The 18,595-nt window shown below is 43.0% G+C and overlaps 1 protein-coding gene across 19 annotated transcripts in view; it reads right to left on the bottom strand.

Annotated features, from left to right (window-relative positions):
- Window positions 1-1,398: 1,398 nt before the first annotated feature.
- MICAL3 (microtubule associated monooxygenase, calponin and LIM domain containing 3) overlaps window positions 1,399-18,595 on the bottom strand; it is a 174,249-nt gene continuing 157,052 nt past the window's right edge. For 15 of the 19 annotated variants that reach the window (XM_077178155.1, XM_077178172.1, XM_077178165.1 and 12 more), the window contains 4 exons: window positions 9,883-9,948; window positions 7,435-7,534; window positions 6,398-6,471; window positions 1,399-6,313 (listed from right to left, as the gene is read on the bottom strand). In XM_077178155.1, coding sequence (XP_077034270.1) covers window positions 6,129-6,313; window positions 6,398-6,471; window positions 7,435-7,534; window positions 9,883-9,948 — 425 coding nt within the window. In that variant the 3' untranslated portion in view covers window positions 1,399-6,128. Of the gene's footprint in view, window positions 6,314-6,397; window positions 6,472-7,434; window positions 7,535-9,882; window positions 9,949-18,443; window positions 18,495-18,595 lie in introns of all 19 variants that reach the window. The other 4 variants (XM_077178158.1, XM_077178161.1, XM_077178170.1 and 1 more) reach the window with 2 other exon arrangements.

Raw genomic sequence — 18,595 nt, 5'->3', positions numbered from 1 at the left:
GTTGTGGTTCTGTGCCAAGGGGAACTCGCAGGGTGAGTTAGGCAGCTTCCTGGGCATGGAATGCCACTTGTGGAAAGGGTCAGAGGCTTCTGGAAGCTACTTTCATTATCTAGGGAAAAGGAAAGCAGCAGCTGCCACCAGGCTGAGCTCCTGGGGTGGGGTTTACTTGTTACAGGGTCTTTCCCGGGTGCAATTTCAGAGCTAATCTGTGCAGGAGCACTCATCTTGAAGGGCTGGCATAGGTTTTGCCCAAGCTAGGAACAGATAAAGCTCTTCCTAGACCCATTGTTCCATCCAGAGTTTGTACAACAGCAGAATGTCTTTGTTCCTAATGGGGATTGAGAATTAACAAATTTGCAATATAACTTAAAAAAACCACGATAAAGTGTTGGAAACTATGGATGTGAGCCAACCTCCTGTGTCCCAGAGTCCAGCAGTCACTTTCTAGACATTCCACTTTTCTTCTGGCATCAAGTGAGAAATTCTCATGACTGGCCTTCTGACAGCAGAAAGATCCCCCATCCCTGGGTAACCACAGCTTTCTCCCACTACTATTTTTATTCCCACTACTATGGGGGAGAGCAAGAGACCAAAAGAACAGGAAGAATTGTAAGGTTTGAAACGTAAGCAGTGAGCTACTGCCCTGCTGAGCTGCACAAATGAGAGCTGTCATTCCTGCCACCTGCAGCAGAGCCTGCTCACCCAGCCCCCAGGCAGCCTGCAGGCAAGGGGAAATCCAAGGCTGTCATCCTCCCGCTGCAGTAATAGGTTTCCTTTTATCACACCACCATAGGAACACCAGGGTTTATCCTTTGTTTTTTGTTTTGTTTTTTTTTTTAAGAATGGTGGAGCGTCAGGAAAATGAAACACATTGTTTGGGATTTCCCCAGCTGGCAAAATGAAACACATTGTTTGGGATTTCCCCCATCACCCTGTGTAAAACTTCTGCTTCTTAGAAAAAAAATTTTTTTAAAAAGTCAACACAGAGGCATTGATGTAATTCTCCCCATATTATCCTGAATGCTGCTACATGACCATCATGCTACACCGGATGTTCAGGCTAGTACTGCAGGCTGAGGAAGTGAGCTTCAGCTACAAAAATGAAATCCTAATTTCTATAACCCAATTTATATTACCTTCATCCCTTCTTGGCTATTTGTAGTAACTTCACTGAGAATCTGAAGAAACAATGTAGAATATGCACGGGTACTGGGGATGTTTGTTGATTTTTTTTCATCAGATAATCCAGAGTGGCTGAGAGTGAGTCAGCAAAAGAGTAATTGAAGGCAGGCACTTTAACACCCAGATTTATCTCTAGATCACCTCCTCTCAGGTCCTTATCAATCATCAACCAAAGAAATGACATCAGAGGAAAGAAACAATAGCGCCACCAGCAAAAAAGAAAAAATAATTAATGACTTTATTTTTTTTTTTTTTTTTTAGTTCAGTTGGCCATCTGAGGTGCTAAAATCTCAACACCAATGAAGCAAGTGTGCATAAAAACAAACGATAAAACACAACCAAATAGAAGAAAACAGGCTGGAACAGAGTTGGTTTTGTACAGGTAGGGTATTCGCTTTTCTGTTAACGCTCCATACATGCCAACCGTAAGCGCCTTGAACAATCTGAATATCAGAGTTCACGTTCATACAAAAGGGCAGATGCCAAAGCAACTCCCTTTGCCTGGAGTAGACTTCACACACACACGCATGCACCCACAGATACAGAGTATTGAAATTACTGCAATGCCATCAGAACATGGCATCCTCCCCTTCACATCTGCTTTCAGTCACATCCTCATCTGCCTGCTACCCCGCCTAGTAGTAGGCATGTACAGGCAGGGTAGCAGGGTAGCACAATCCAAAAGCAGGAACTTTTTGAAAGCTTCCCATCTCTGTTACTTTGCAAAGGTCAACAGCCAGCGATCTCTTTCTTTGTGAATTATATACAGACTGGTTTTTAGTATGCTTTAGAGCTCTCTTCCTTGCAGACAGTGACAACTGAAATTCCCATTGCAGCTTTTCAGTTTGCACATGGGAGATTTTACAATGCAACAACACCTCTCTCAATCCACCGGTGTGTGGTGTAAACACTTAATGGAAAACTCATTTTAGAAGAATGTTAACCAAACAAGGTGTAGCTGCTCACAAAAGGGAACTGCCGGCTGCTCTAGATCATGCTGTCTAGACCACTTAGAATACTTCATAACGTTCAGGATTAGGATGTATAAAAATATTAAAACCCACCAGAGTGCACACAAATGTGGTGACTAGCTCTACGCAAGCACCGTGTTCTAACAGAGGCCTAGGCATTGCACAAAACTCAGATTCTCGACCATGGGGGTAGCCCAAGGATCCACTGGTGCCTTTACATACAAACAAATATTTACAGAAAATGCAGAGACAGAGAGAGAAGGACAGACTTTTAAAACTTGCGGTTTGCTCTAAAATATGTTCAGCAATGCAGTTTATAACATGCCCTAGTGAGACCAGGGGGTATTGATTAACTGAAAGAAGGAATATGTCTGAAAGTTGGAGCTGAAATGTCTTGTCACCTCCCCACACATTAGTTCTCCGAAGCTCAGAATTTTACAGCCAGTTGTGACTTTTAATGAGAATATGGTTAAAAGGAACAGAACAGTTTAAAAAAAAAATGATACTGTGAAAACAGCAGATTAGTTGTTCTGGCAGTCCTCACTCCCCCATCTCCATTTACCTCCTGGGCATTTCCTCCCAGGAGCTGGTGTTCCCCTCCCTTCCCCGCAGGGGGCTGAAGGGCTTGCCCCATCCTCCGTGTGCCCATTTCAGAACCAGCACGGCTCAGGTTCCAAGCTTGGCTCTCTTCCCACCTGCTGCCGGGATGAAGCACAGCCAGCCCCGGGTCAGGACCGCGTCACCTGGGGACAGCCACCCTTGTGTGCCCACATCTGAGGAGCTGAGGGTCCCCTGGTTCTCCTCACACGTGAAATGGACAAACGTCATTGAACGCACGTGGCTGAGTGCGCGCTGGGGGCAGCGCAAAGAGCTACAACATCCTGCTCGGATTCGGATACAAATAAGGAATCTTGTGCTCACAAGAACCTTCTTCAGCTTTAAAAATACAAAATTTGAATTAAAAATATTCAGAGAGTAAAAAAACCCACTATCTGATATGCAAGTCATATTCTTAAAGTGCAACTGAACAGCAAATAACAAGTTGTGCCTTTTACAACCATTTTGATATTAAAAGGCCTTTTAACATTCCCTTTTGTGTATTTTAATCAATTTGTGTGTGCGATGTTAGCTCTTTGTTTTCATTCTCGCTGCTGGAGGCCTTCAGCACAACCCAAAGAGTTTAGGGTTAGAATATGTGGGTTTTCTGTGCAATAAGGTATTACATCCTGAAGTGATCTCCCTCTTCAGCATTGGAAAGATCTGGCCAATGTCCCTCAGCATGAAAGGGAAACCATCTGCTGTTTCTTCTTCAGGACTTCTTTTAGTTCTACAGCTCACATTCAATGACCTTTTGTTACAAGTTAGATGTGGTCCATATACCCAGTGCACTATAAAATGGTCTGAGGCCAATTCTCTGCATGAGACAATTTACAGTAAACTTTCCATCTTTCTTCCCTCTTTCTGCACTCCAGCTTCCAGTTGCCCCTCAAATGCAGACTGTAAACTACCATTGCCAGTCTCACTTGGGCAGCAGGCCCTGCACCAGCAAACAGGAGGGAATTCTGTTTGTTAGACATCCTGCTGGTAAAGCCAATGCTCTGGGATGCTGGAATGGCAGGTACCACTTGCTAAACACACACAGTTATGAAGTAGCACTGCAGCTGCCTGTCTGTCTGCTTGGTTTCACAAGTATCTGGAATTAATTTGTAATGCCTTATGTGGAATAAAGGGAGAACACTTTGGGTGGAAAACAGGAGTTTCCACAGTTAGCAACCAGCACTGCTCAGAGTCCCCATGGACACTCCTACCCATTCTCCCTCAGCCTGGGGCATTCTCCCAAGTCAGAGGTGAATTCAAATCATAGGCCTTGGCTTACAGGAGACCCCTCTGAAGGAGGTAGAGAGCCAACAGAAAGAAACCTTGCAAACTTCTGTGCCAGGGCAAAAGACTGAAGAATGTTCAGCCCTGCTGGGGTGCCTCGCACCGGCAGTGTCAATCCAAGCTGGCAGAGTCAGTAGGCTGTACAAATGTGCTTGGGAATGGGACTCGTTCTCAGAGACTTCAGAAAGCAGCCTTGGTACTTCTTGAACAGGAAAAGAACACAGTCTGCATCCCAAGGAGGGAAACCCTCTGGACACATCGTGTGAAGGATGGGACCCATCCCCAGTGCACGGTGCTGCTTCAGCTCTGCAGGATAGGTTAAGGACATGGCTTGCCCGGGGAGTCTGTCCCACAGGGAGTGGGGCTGAGCTGCTCAGTGCACATCCTGCTCATCAGTCATCATGTGGTTACAGTCATGACCCTCCTGGCTGAAAAGCAGCAGATTCACTAACTGGGCCAAAAGGAGCTTCTTCCAATAGATGCAGCAGGAAATGTGCTGGTTTTGTTTTCATGGAAATACCTCAAACTGTATCAGGACTGTGAGGATCCCCTCTTTCAGTGAGGAAGAGACATATGGGATATTTCTACCTCACAGTTTTGGCTTTCTTGTTATAAAAATGCAAAATTTAAATAAATATAAGTTTGTTAGTCCAAAAGAGAGAATGTGGGATGTGGAAGAAAAGGATGCTAAGAACACAAATAGATTATTAAACTCCATGAGTGCACAGGATTTTTTCATAGATGAAAACTCCTAGGGCAGGATGCATCCATGGGTACATAAAGGCTGCCCTTGCTGTGAAGCAGGGACCAATCCGCAGTAGTGTCTTTCTCTAACAGAGTTAAAACACTCCCTCCACAATCAAATATGTGTAACAATCAAATTATTATTAAGAACACTAATAAATAGCCACAGGTAACAACGTCCAGTAATTTTGAAGTGGAAGTTGTAGGATGCAGCAGGCACACACACCCATCACTCGTCCATTTTTTTTCCTAAAAGATACAAAAATGAATCTTCTTTCAAGTATTAAAAAAATAAGTTAATTGACATAAAAGGGTCAAAGTGACTGAGGGCCCAGGCAGGTCTTAAGCTTTGTTTCCAATGTGCAAAAACAAAATACAGAGAAAAAAAATAAAAACACTGAAAAGTCTTAATGGTGGTTCAGTCACTTAAGGGCTTCTCCCTTTTAGGGGGCCTAATAACCAGGGAATGCTGCCTGGGAACACCCCTGCCCCAGCACACACTTACCACTGTCCCACAGCAGTATTTTCCAGTGTCAAAACAGTCACAATAAAAACAGAACAAGGAAGCCCACCAGCCTCTGAGCTGTGGCCATGAAGACTAAGGCCAGCAGTAGCTGCCTCTCCAGTGTAGCAAAGCAGGCGGGCATCTTCCCTCTCTCTTCTGCTCCCCTTGTTCCCCACAAGAAGATTCAGGAGGCTAAGGTAGGGAAAGAGTCCACTGATGCCCACTTCTCTCCAAAAACCAAGAGGCAGAGAGTTCCATCACACATAGCAGTATCTTCTCTGTCTTGTATTTCTTCATATCCATGCATAAGGATCAACTGCAGGTTTCTTTGGTGGGGAGGAAGACTAAAGCAAAGAAGGTGTTGCCCTGGGCTTCTGGAGCTCTCTTGGACAGCTGACTCCACTGCTACAGGCTGCTGTGGTTTTTCAGGAAAGGTTGCCACTTTCCTCCCTTTTATTAGAACTGGTGTAGTAAAAATGGGAAAGGAATGGACTGCCTTATATCCAATGTAGTTAAGGGTACTTCTTCCCTTAACCTCCTTCCCCACACATGGATTATTCCCCCCTCCCTCCTACCACACACAAAATATGGTCCATCGTACAGGACCTCAAGGAGACTCCACAGTCTCAACTCATTTCTTCAACTTGGCTTGCAGACATGTAAAACTTAAGCTTCTGGAACCAACACACTTATCAAAAGGCTTCTGAGTGCTTCAAACCAAATCCTTGCATGCTGTTGGACCTTCCAGAGGTTTCCCCTTCAACATCTTCCTATCCACGTAATTCTGGCAAACTCAGGGTAGGCCAACTGGACAACATAGACCAGCAGAGGTAAATGTGCTAAGCTCAGGACCAGTTCAAGCTAAAACCTTTGGAAAGCATGACTGCCTCCAGGTCCTTGTCTTCTTCTTTTTCTCGAAGCCTCTGCTCCTCAAGGAGAGCCACAAGGGAATCTCTCTGCTCCACTACTTCAAGCATTTCGTTCAGGATCCTCTTCTCTTCCGAGAGCTCCTCATCTGTCTTCAGGTGATCTACAGAGATATCAGGAACTATGAGCATACACAAGGCTGGAAATACACACATACAATCCATGAAATATTCCCTTTTGCTCTCACCTTCTACTGCCATCCTCTCACGGAGTTCCTGCTGCAGTCGACTCTGCCTGTCTTCCAGTTCTAGCTCCCGAGCGCTAAAAGGAAAAGAGCAGAAATCCAAGTTCCAGATGTAATAAAATACTGCATACATTGCTTCATATTCATTCTCAGCTTCTGCTCCCTCTCTAGATATCTGCTGTGCATTTTACCAATCTAGTTTGGAACAACTCTTCAATAACTTAAGATATGTAACTGTATTTTTAAAAGCTTTAATTGCACTTTTAGCATTTCACGTTATTTGCCTGAAGCTAGGAAGTGCAATGCCAAAAGTGGAGCAAACTAAATATACAGCAGAGTCAAAGAGCAAATAAATCTGCAATGCCTCTACATATCCCCTGCTACTTCCCACTTTAAAACAAAAGTTACTTATTAACAAATTACTTATTACTTAAGGACACTATCAAGCTATTGCAAACACCACCTTGGGACTTTTCTGCCACTAAGGCCATCAGCTTCCACATTGCTGAGGTGAGCTGACACACTCAGAAATTAAGTTCAGTGAATTTGCACAGAAATTCACTGAAACAGAATTTGGAAGGAACAGAAAATGCCCCCCGTTTCATTAACAGGAAAACACCTTTACCATCTGAGCCCATGTGAGAGGCACTGGGGTCCCACTAGAGGCAGAAAGGAGAGCCACAAGGCAAGGTGGCTGAATTAAATTCTTTTGGCTTTACTTAGAAGAAAACTTTACCAAAACCAGGAGTCCCATGTTATTTCTGCATAGCTCAAAAACACTTGCACAAACAGGATGCGTTTTATACAACAACAGCATGAGAAGGACTCACATACCTGTACTTCTGCATGTGCACAAATAATTGGAACTTTCGTCCCTTACCAATATTATTCTTTCTTCTACCACTCCTCTAAAATGTACTTTGGGATTCCTATCTCAGCCTAAGAGGCTGCTGACCTCTTGGCCTTCCAGGGAAGTCAATACTGACAGATCTTCCACTGCTATTTATGACAAAATCCCCATTTTTTCCACATTCACTCACAATATCATCAGTTCAGACTCGTAGCGAACCAAGGCATTCTTCTCCTGCACCAGCTTGAACCACTCCTGCATCAGCTTGGGGTCATCCTTCTTACCCATGCCTGCCAAGAAAGAAACCTGGTAAATTTTCAGGTAACGCCCTGCAATCCTTACAAGCCCAAACTGCAAAAACAACAATGGGGCAAAATGTGCAAAGAAAGCCGAGCAAGATGCTGCCAGAGCACTCCCAAGCCGGGTCCGTTCACTTTGCCTACAGCACTCAGCTGAGTGGAAGTCACCTCCAAAATGATTCTCTTCTCTTTGGAGCCTACTTTTTTTTTGTTTCTGATATTCTTGTGATTACTTGTTTCTTCCTCACTCTTACTGCAGAAAGCCCCAATTTCTATGAGTATTTAACTTTTCCTTTCATTAGAAGAATTTTATAGATGCTCATGCCAGCTACTTAAATGTATGCTCATCAGAAAAGGATTCAATTGCCACTCCATGTGTTTTACCTTTGTTTTCTTCAGTTACATGTCCTCAAGTTTTTTTTTACTAGCCAAAAATAACATCTTGTCTCTTCTTTTTTCAACAGTTAAGTAAATCTTTTCTGACTGCTCCTCCTAGCCACACATATCTATTCATCTTGAAGATCCCCCTGCACAGTGAACACAGAAACTAATTCTACTGTACTGCATACCAGCACTAGAAAGAAAAGGAACCCCCAGACACATTTGCTAATATGAAAAAAGAATAAAGAAACCTTGGGCCTTGACCACCCAGTACAGAACTCTTTGCCAGTCCTTTTATTTTAGAACAAACTCCTAAACTAACTCAAAGTCCACTGATGAGTTTTGTGTCTGTCAGGAGTCATGTGGAATAAATGCAGAATGCTGTTCCCAAAGCCTTCTGTTGATATTTAGCAAACACAAGAACTTACCAAGGAGGCTCCTCCTGGTAAGCTCTTGGTCTGGGCCACTTATTCCACATTGAACCACCTGCACCTGAATGCTGTGATTAACACCAGACCCCATCAAGGCCAGTGGCAACATTGCTGCCTGTGTGGCAGTAGAAGCAGGAGCAAGGCCTCAAATGAGGCTGAGCAGCACTTTTGGATTGCTGCATCCCATCAGCTTGCACTGCACGTGCCCTAGGCATCCCAAGGTAACTAACACCCCTGTCTCTGCTTGTTATTGTGGATAGGTACTCCCTACATAAGAACAAAAACTCTCAAACAGTCCATCTAATGCTAAATTAATCAAGCAGCAAGCTCACTATTCAAACTCTACGACACAGACACAGCACAAATACCACATTAATGGCTACTTAATTCAGACCCATACCACATTAATGGCTACTTAATTCAGAGCCATGCCCTGCCTCATCCTCAGTAGTCAGAGAAGCGCTGCCCTGCAGTTACACAAGGGAGAGCCTACAACTCCTAGTAAGCTGCAGCTTGGGCTGCCTTTGGAAATGTGTCATAGCAGCCCCTGGGGGAACACCAGGCTGGGCTGTACCACCCTAAGAGCCCCTGAGGACTTTATAGCAGTGTGTTGCTCAGTTCCAAGCATTCCTTTCTGAGCATCTCTGCACAATATGCCCACGTGGCGACAGGAGAGGGAGACTGTACATGCAGATGTCCAGTGCTGTGGCGCCATGAAAACACTGGGAAGTCTCCCCTTCCTTTCCAATGCCAGGATGTATAAAAAACAAATGCCTCTAAGAAAAAGCCAAAAACACAATGCTACTGACCTATGGAATACGTATTTTTAAACAGCCAATGAGTAGAGGAATAATGGGAGGACTGGAAAGGGAGCACTGACAACTGATGTGAGGGAGCACTATGGAAAGCAGATAAGTGGTTAGCAAAATTACACCATGAACACACATAAAACAACCCCTTCCCCATGCCTTGGCAATGGAAACTCTACAGCAAACTCCATTTGGGATAGTTAAAGAATGCACTCAGCAAGACAGATGAGGGAGAACTAGTCTAACTTAAGGTCTGTTGGTTTTTAAAGTTCACGGATGTTTTTCAAATCAGTCCTTATAAAGACACAGTATTCCTTTAATCCCTATATGCTAATTAAAAGGCTGTATTTAAGGAAACAGATTGTCATTCCCTTACCCCACCTTCCAAACATGTTTCAGGAGGACTAGAGTAATTGAAGCCACCAAATGAAAATAGAAACTTTTGAGTGTGACACTTCTGGTCCCACCACAGCTGCTGCCCATTGTCCCTCCCAGTCACCGCACCTTCTGTTGCACAGCTGGGACTAGCAAAAGGGATACTGTACCTTTAACAGCTTGCCACAGGCTCAGAGAAGCTGGTTACCAGGTAGCTATAGACAAGGTTGGCTTGGGGACACAGCAAGAAAAGGGCTGGGGGCCCTGTGGTCACTAGCTGACTAGTGCTGCTATGAGAACCCAGCTGTGGGCAGGAGGACAGGGGTGTGTGAGGTTACGTTACCTTCATGGGCACAGCAAGGGCAGAAGGAGAGAGGTCTACGACGTGGTGTCCCGCCATTGGGCTCAACTTCAATAGGACCAAACGAGGAAGAGGAAGAGGCAGGAGAGGAAGAGGAAGTTGGAAGTGGAACGGAAGAGGAGGAAAGGGGTGAAATAAAAGACAAGCAAAGGACAAAAAGCATAAGAGTGAGAAAGAAAGGAAACACAAGAAGAAAAAGAAAAGAAAAAATACAAGAAATGGAGAAGCAGAAACAAGGGATACAGTCTACAGATGAATAATGTCCCTAATAAGCACAGATAACAGGTAAGAGGTAGACTGAGGTACTGGTGAACTCTTACTGAGCTGTACAAATACCAGGCAGGAGGTTACTGTTACTGCACTTTTCCTAATGTACAGTTTGCAGGTGCAAGGTCTTTAACCAAAAGCTTTGCAACCCAGATGTCAGGACGAGTAGAGACATGTATTTAACTTCTGCTGATAAATGTCAGATTTCAAGCAGAGTTACAGTAAGTCTCACCTGCATGCATAAGACACCAGCTGTAAGCAGCCACCCTACCTTCAGCTCTATCAGGACCATGCTCTTATTACCGTGGCAGCATCCACTGATGGTAAAAGTGTCCTTTGTAATGGGATAGAATGTCTTCAGACAGGGAACACCACAGGGAGAATCTGATTACCATGGAACCAGCCTGCCAGGGTCTGCTGTGTCAGGTATGGTGAGTACACAGGTACCCCACCAGATTGCTGTGCTTAGGGGGGAAAAGGCTTTTACACAGACAGTGGTTCACATCGGGGTCTGTGGGGGCAGTGACCAGCTGAGGACTCTGCAGAGTTAAACCAGTAAATTTAAAGCTCTCCCTTGGCATTCTCATTCCACAAAGCATTTTAAGGCTTACAAGTCCTGTTAGTACCAGTGCCTTACTGAATCTTTATCATCTTTTCCATCAGCCAGCGAAGGACAAGCATTTCTCATGTCTCAAAAGGTTCAGCCTCTTTAACACCAAGAATTTGCTTTTCAGTGGTACTTAACGTTACAGAGATAAACAGTAGGCAGTAACCAATATCACTAATAGTTACAGGAGAATGTGCACCAGGGAGATGATGAACTCTGAAACATCAGAGCTACCAGAATGGAACACTTTGGGCTCAGGGCACAACTGCATTTATAAAGAGGAGGCATTTCTGTGTTGGGAAAAGGCATAAACTCCACAACAACAGTATGGTAAGAATAACACTCATTTTGGAGAAGTCAGCAGAGTTTGATGTTTGTGGTTCACAGAAAGCTCTACAAAATTAGAGTACCAGTGGACTGGGAAGGCTTTAGAAGGGACCATCACAGAACTAGACCAGCACATGGATGACACACTGGAGCAAGAGGGAGAGCACACCAGCTTCAAAGCCTGTGACTGAGCAGCAGGGTTTTCTCAGAAGAAGAAACCTCTGCACTGGAAGCAGGAAGGGGCAACATCAGGAGAGGTGCCACAGCTGGCCATAGGACAGCTACAAATAAAGCACTGTACCAACAACATCTAGAAAGCACCAGAACATTAATTACAGCTGTTCTGAATTTTCCAACTTCTTCATTTAAAATAGAAAAATACTAAGGCTTTTTTTCCTACAACTGCCATTTCACAGATCAGGTTACAAAAGCAAAACCAAACAAGAAAAACCCCAAACCACAGAGGTATGGTGAAGAATATGCTTCCACACAAAGCAGAGCATTTAGTGCATGATACTTGGTAAATATTTTTTATTTCCCATCCTATCTTATTCAAATTAATTCTTTAAGCTAAAAGCTTTAATACTCTAACTTGGTCTAACCAGTGTTTTGATGGTGGCCAGGGAGATGGAGATTTAACTATGGAAAAAATCCACAAGAGATTTCATTCAGAACAGGGGGCTGGGGGGATTTGATACATTTCAGGCCATGGACATAGAGACTTGGTGAGGAGCTTCCAGTTTTCCATATTTGAGCTGAAAGGAGATACCCAGTATGTGAAAATATCATTCATCTCATTGTGAAATAGCCATACACTGCTAGCTTTGTCATCAGCAAGCAAGTGGTCTGATACTAGGAGAGGATACCAGCTTTGGTCTCCAGTAAAAAGCCCCAGGGATCACACAGCAGAGCTCACTCCTCACAACTGCAATTTCCTCCCCTGCTCTTAGTTATCTTCCCACTCTTGTCTAAAGAAAATTTGTCCTTGAATCAAGTTACAAAGTCCATGGTATCTACACTAATCCTGCTACTACAAAAGTCAACATGTTTTTTCAGTAAGATAATAAACATAACCTTTGCAATTAAGATCCTTTCCAGCTACTCTAGATGTAAATTACAGTTAATTAAATTGGTGAATACAGGTTATGATCATTGCAATTCTTTTGAAACAATTTCTGTCCAAAGTAGGATGATTAGCAAGGCTTTAGAAAGTCTTCCTTATGTATTGGAGGATCCTTAACAGCAAGAACAAAGTGCAACCTTAAAGTTTACTTCCCGTGGTTCTCTAAAGCTTATTTTATGGCTTATTGCTCCAAAAGCCATTACTAATCCTACAGTAAATAGTATTATTATCATTACTTTTATTAATATTATTGCATTGTTTAGAGAAGAGAAATCACCACCTCCCAGTCTCATTAAATTACAAATAGGATCATCACTACAAGACAATTTTTCTGGATGTGGAGCCAGGGCCAGATAGGGAAAAACCCATTTGTTGTGCAAATTAGAAAAACCTCAACAAATCTAACCTCCCTTTCTGTTTAAGTCCCCTTCACCACCAAAAATATACTGACACAGGTATTCACCCACAACATGGAGAAGTTCTGGCAGCAGCAATACCCACTGAAGCAGTTTGTTTGGAAGGAGCTGAAGGGCAAGAGAAGAACCATTTCTATAATCTCCCCTTTTTAGGGTGCTGTGCTGCCAGCAAGTAAGGTGTGGCTATAGCCTCTGGACAGAAAATTCCCATTTTTTTTCACCAGAGGGATAAAGCTGCCAACAGACTATGTTAGTCACGAGTTGCTCCCTTTCAGTGCCACAAGCCAACTCTTCTTTTGTGCAAAGCCTTGTAAAGCAGTCCCAGCTGCTTGCAAGCCAGAGCATGGTTTGAAGGCAGGAGCTGCAGCTTATTAAGGAAAGGAGTTCCTAAGCACACTGAACATTCTCAAGATGCAGAAGCTCTGCCTTGCACACCAGACACACCCCATCAATAAACTGACCAGAATTACTTTGCTTCTGTGTAAAAAAGCCACAAGAATGACCTTGTTTGTCACAGTACTCTTGAGAGATTGTAGACTTTGCTACAGTGGTGGAAACCAAGAGCCAGGTGAAGAATAAATACCATAGCTTCAAAGTCTCTTCAAAACAAGGACCAGAAATTGTATAGCCACTATGTTCATTTTCACTGCACATTGTTCTTTGTTACAGAAGCTACATTGGACTGCTGCATTCTTTTCTAATCTTCGTTTACCTGTTGATTAAAGAGCAATTCTTCAGTCTGGTTTTGTCCTTTTCCTCTCTAGCTCCATAACACTTCTTCACAATCACAAGCCCGGTGGTCAAAATGATCGATCAGGACGAAAAAGCACGGCACAGAGTTTGGGGTGGCAGACCCCATTATCCCCAGGCTACAGCTCACACTGATCCCCTTCACTGTTTGCCTCTGTTTTTTGATATGAGAGCTGTGATGATTTCTGAGAAGTGGTGAGTCAATGCAAGTTAAATTTACTTGAACAGATATACCACTGACCAAGTGGGATCACATCATTTGCAAACTTTGCATCCAAAGCCTTGGATTTCTACATTGCTGACTAATCACAGTGGTTTGGAAAACAACAACAATGGACAGAAAACCCCAGCTCTGAGGCCAATCTCAGTTCTGTGGAACTTGCCCTCACAAGTTACAAGCATGACACTTTGGAAATTTATTCTGCTAACAAACGCCATCCCTCTATTTATCAGGAATACTGAAATCTCTGACTTTAAATCAGTGCTTAAAATATGGATCAATCCAGTAAGTGAAAGGGCACTGATCGTAGTAAATGTCCTCTTTTCCACCCTTAAGATCAGGTTATGATCAGAAGCCCAGGTACTGAAAAAAAAGCACTCTTAACTTTACTATTTGGTGAAGCTTTTCAACAGCAGCGTTGTTAAAAACCAGAGATACAGAAAGCCAACTCTTGGAGAATAGCATCCACAGAACTGCAGGTTGAGAGCAAGGATTTTGGCAATGTCCCACAAGCACATCACAGTTTATTAAATCTGGGTCAAACTCAATATCCTCTATAGTACAATCACTAGAAGAAACCTGGGGAAAACTCACAGAGAACCAGATTGTCATGCAAACTGAACCACTTTTATTTATCCAGCAGAAAGGGGTGGGGAAAAGGCAGGGAAGGAAAGGGAAAAAAATGGGGAAAGCAGTGGTTGGAGCAGAACACACACACAAATGACTCCAGAGAAGTGTTCTGCTTCTACTAGACCTTGAGGCACTTCAGAATGCACTCAGAATGAATACAGTCTTGCACTGACCCTGCCTCCCAAGACTGTTGTTTTTATGTGCAGAAAAAAGCAGGTAAATGGCAATTGCCTAACAAGTACTGGTACTTAACAAGTTCTGCTTATCAAGTGCTCTTTCCTGCTCAAAATTTACAGCAAAGAAAACAAGTTACCAATTCACTTCAGAGTCAAAAACGGCTGCAGACTGCAAAAACAATGTTTATCTTACAACTCCATTCCCCTTTCAGAAGAGCTGTGTTTGCCAATCACAAGAAATAGGACTGATCCCACTTGAATATATCAGGCTCCAGCCTTGCAGAGTTAGACCTGCAAGACTTTAAAGGACACAGTAAGCTCAAATGTTTTAAATAAGTTTAAAAAAAAGGTGAAGTTGTTGTAGAGTGTGCTTTAAATCGAGTACAAAGATTTTTTAAAAACCCCAAACAATTGCACTTCCCTGCCCTGTTTACCTGATGTCATAAGGCCCTTGTCAAGAAGTGAAAGGATGTGTCTGAAATCAACACTATCAAACATACCAGCTCTCTGCCCTACATCCTTCTTGCCTCTCCTGGCATCCTCCAGCCAAGAAAAAAGCACGATGGGAGTGTGTGGCTGTTTATTTAATGATTCCGTGCTGGGTGCAAGGAAAATGAAACTGCTCACTTGACACAGAGGAAATCATGGAAACCAACTACTTTCCAGAGGCAGACAAGGAGCTACTGGGTTAGGAGGAATTGAGGCTGGGACTAAGGAAGCAAGGTGACTAATGGAGAACTGACAAAAGAAAGGGGAAAAAAGGGTAAGGAATGAAAGGAGAAGGCAGATTTGAGAAGAAGGCAGGACCTAAAATTTATTTGTCCACAGACAAATAATCTTGGGCAGAAGAGGAAGCAGAGCCCCAAAATTTTGGAAGTCCAAAGGCTGGGATTCAGACTGTGTCAGTGGGAAGACAAGACCAGGAATAGCTAGTGGAGAGAAATAGGATGGCTGAAGGGTAGAATGCTAGGATTTCTTTGTCAAGAAGGCAGGATTAAAATTAAATGCCTGAGAATAAAAATGGAAGTGGGGTAAGGAGCTCTGGATGAAATAAGACAGGATCAGGATATGGACTGTCTCAAAAGAGGGAACAAAAAGACAAAGAGTATATATCCACCAGACCAATGCATCCTTCCACTGTCTGGCTCAGAATTCATATTTTCAAGTCTCACTATTCCACAGCTGCCAACAAACATCTATTAAATCCACTGATTGTGCCCCATTTCCTCTCCATAAGGATCTACCCAGAAGATGACAACCTAGTGTTGCTACCAATTATTCCATAAGGACACCATACAGCTCTCTGAGGTGGATCTGGAGGTTATATTATATTGATATATCAACAGATTTATAAAGTCTTAATTTCAGTTGACTTTGCAACCTTTGTAATATTCTTTTAACCACACATGCATACAATATACACACAGGAGTAATTACTCAGAATTGAAATGTGACCATCTGTAGCACGAAATGAAACATCTGCGTTACAGCAACGGTACAAAACATTTCAGAACAGGAAGAGAGGATTATGACATCTGAGCAGAGCAACAGAACTAGTTAAGATAGCAATTTGTAATCCTACACACTGGAAGTTGACCAGGATGTCAGAAGTTACCACTCCCCTTGCAGAAGTTGTTGTGCAATCTGTAGCAACTAAATATTACCAGTTTGCAGATAACTTTCCAAAGTGCTTTGCAATTTTTGTTAATATTCTAGAATTTTGTTAATATTCTATTGACTAGAGCCATGCCCATGCCTCAGAGACATGGGTTGTCGATAGAATAATTAACTGTGCAGCATCCAAGCTGCCTGCAGGATTCAGCAGAACCTCCAGGGATTTTGATGGCTCTCTACCCAGACACGTTAATCTTGAAGCTGAGCTCTGTATCTGTCACTTGAGCTGACAAGTATCACCAGAGCAATGTATCCCTTCTGGCAAAAGTGTTCTGGCAGCCTCAAAAGCAAATATAAAGCAAATTACACGGAGGCAACAAAATAATACTACAAAGCCACATACTCCAGGCTATACTGGCTCATTGCATTTAAAGGGATACTGCCCAATATAGTTTCTTTAAAATTTGTTTGGAAAATAGTGGTTTTGAGACAAGCAGAAATTTAATAGAGTTTTAAGATGTATCAACTGTTTAAAAAATAACCATGAATATTGCCTCTGACTGTTGGAAGCCCAAGTGGCTGAGTCACCACACAAATAAAGCAGCCTGTTCAAAAATGACCACTCTGAGATGACTGAGCTCAGAGAAACGGAAGAGCAAACACGCAAAGAGATAAACAAATTCCATTTCCAATGAAGATTTTTGCAGCACAATTAATTTTTTTAAGTGACAGTGTCCCTTTAAGTGAAGACTGTTTTGCTTTTCTTAAAGCCACTATTAGTGTTTTGGATGGGATGGCTGTCTCTAAAGAGGCATTAGGAGCAGAGGCAGGAGGAGGGAGAGGTGTAGTGGAGATAGCATTAAACAGGGATAAGGGTTTGTTAAGTGTGATTCAGCATCAACCCTTTTACAGCTCCTACTCTATGCACATCATGAATATGGGCCAGCCCTGGTGGATACAACCAGGAAGAGGATTTCAAAGTCTCTCTGCAGGAAATAGCCCAGGAAAGAAAGCCAGAGGGACTGAACGGTGAATGAAGCACAGGGCTAGCAGAGGACTACCATATCAAAATTAGCACAGGGCAGCTGGGCAACAAGCTAGATCTACTAAGGAGAAAGTCTTCCATTCTGAAACTTGCACTTGGTGGATATTCTGAACTCAGGTGGATGTTCTTCAATAAAAGTCTATTGTGCCACAAGTAATTCACAACAGGTAGGTACAGGTAGATACTATGTGGAGGCTGTTTTTCTCCAGCCTCCCTGGAGCAGGAAAAAAAATGGCTGTTAAAAATCTGGGCAAGATTATATTTAAAGGATCAAATACAGAACACAATGAAATCAGGTAAGACTTCCAGGGATGTGTCCTGGATCAGGCCTAGAGCATGTGGATCTTTCCCTCTGCAGAGCTGGTCTGCAATGCAGTCCCTCAAAAAAACACAGCTTAGATCAAGCAACTTCCTACTCTGAAAGATAAACTAAATGAGACCCTCAGATAACAAGGCAACTGAGCAGAGTTTGCTTTCTATTGGATCTGCTGACAGACAGACGTGTTCACTTCATAAGAACAGATTTTGGGTGGTTAAACTAGCAAAGGAAATTTTAATTTTCAAGATAGGCAAAGGCTAATCAAATGTCATTTGCAACCCAAAAGTTAATCCCCTACTAAGGGACTCAGGAAGTAACATTAATTAAAGCAAGGGCAGAACCATGGTATAGAGTGATGACCAGATTCTTAAGTGAAAATGAGAACTAAACACTGCAATGTGTGTTTAGCACTAAATGGGGTATTAAAGCAATAGCATACCAAGAGGCTTAATAGCTGTGTAGTGATGCAAACCGGATTCCAGCAAAAAATTACCGTAACTCTTTACAGCAAATTCTTTTTTAACCTTACAATAAGACAAAACAAGAAAGAAGACATATGTGCCATCTGCAAATGTTTTCAAAGCCCCTTGAGGGAGCATTTTTGTTTTCTTAGATCAACAACACACTCTGGCTATTTTGGAAGGAAAAAGCAAGCCTCAGAAGGGCAAGACGGAGGCAACAGCATGACTAATCCTTTGACAGTGCTGTTTTCTCTGCTGCCCCCCTTAAAATACTGGACTTTTCAAAGGAAAAGCAAAAAAACAGAATCACCTTCTACTGCTAGCAGGGAAGGTGGCTGGAGTGAAAACAGTAAGCAAATTTATAAAAAATCAGCACTGTGAAAAATAGAAGAGGGAGCCTTACACATGTTTTGTAGAACATGCCAGGATCTCCTGTTCCTGAGCTGGAAAAGGGGTTCTGCTATCATCAGTCATGTGCAAGGGCGGTTTCTTCTTGTTTGTGAGCCAAGGATGGGAGAAGTAGGTGAAGGGAGGGTGGGGAGGAGTGTCAGCAGGGTTAGTGTCAGCAGGAGGTTCAGCCATACATACCACCCAGATGCAAGTCGATGAGGTCACTGTAATAAGACTCTCCCCAATAGTCTACAACAAGGAATCGGTGAAGACAGAGTTATTGAGTCAGATACCCACCCTAGCCCCATACCATCAAAGCAATATATGAGAAAGACATAGAAACAAAAAAA

The sequence above is a fragment of the Agelaius phoeniceus genome, chromosome 5 (genome assembly GCF_051311805.1).
Source record: "Agelaius phoeniceus isolate bAgePho1 chromosome 5, bAgePho1.hap1, whole genome shotgun sequence".
Lineage (NCBI taxonomy): Eukaryota > Metazoa > Chordata > Aves > Passeriformes > Icteridae > Agelaius > Agelaius phoeniceus.
This window is presented reverse-complemented; position numbering and strand designations above follow the sequence as displayed.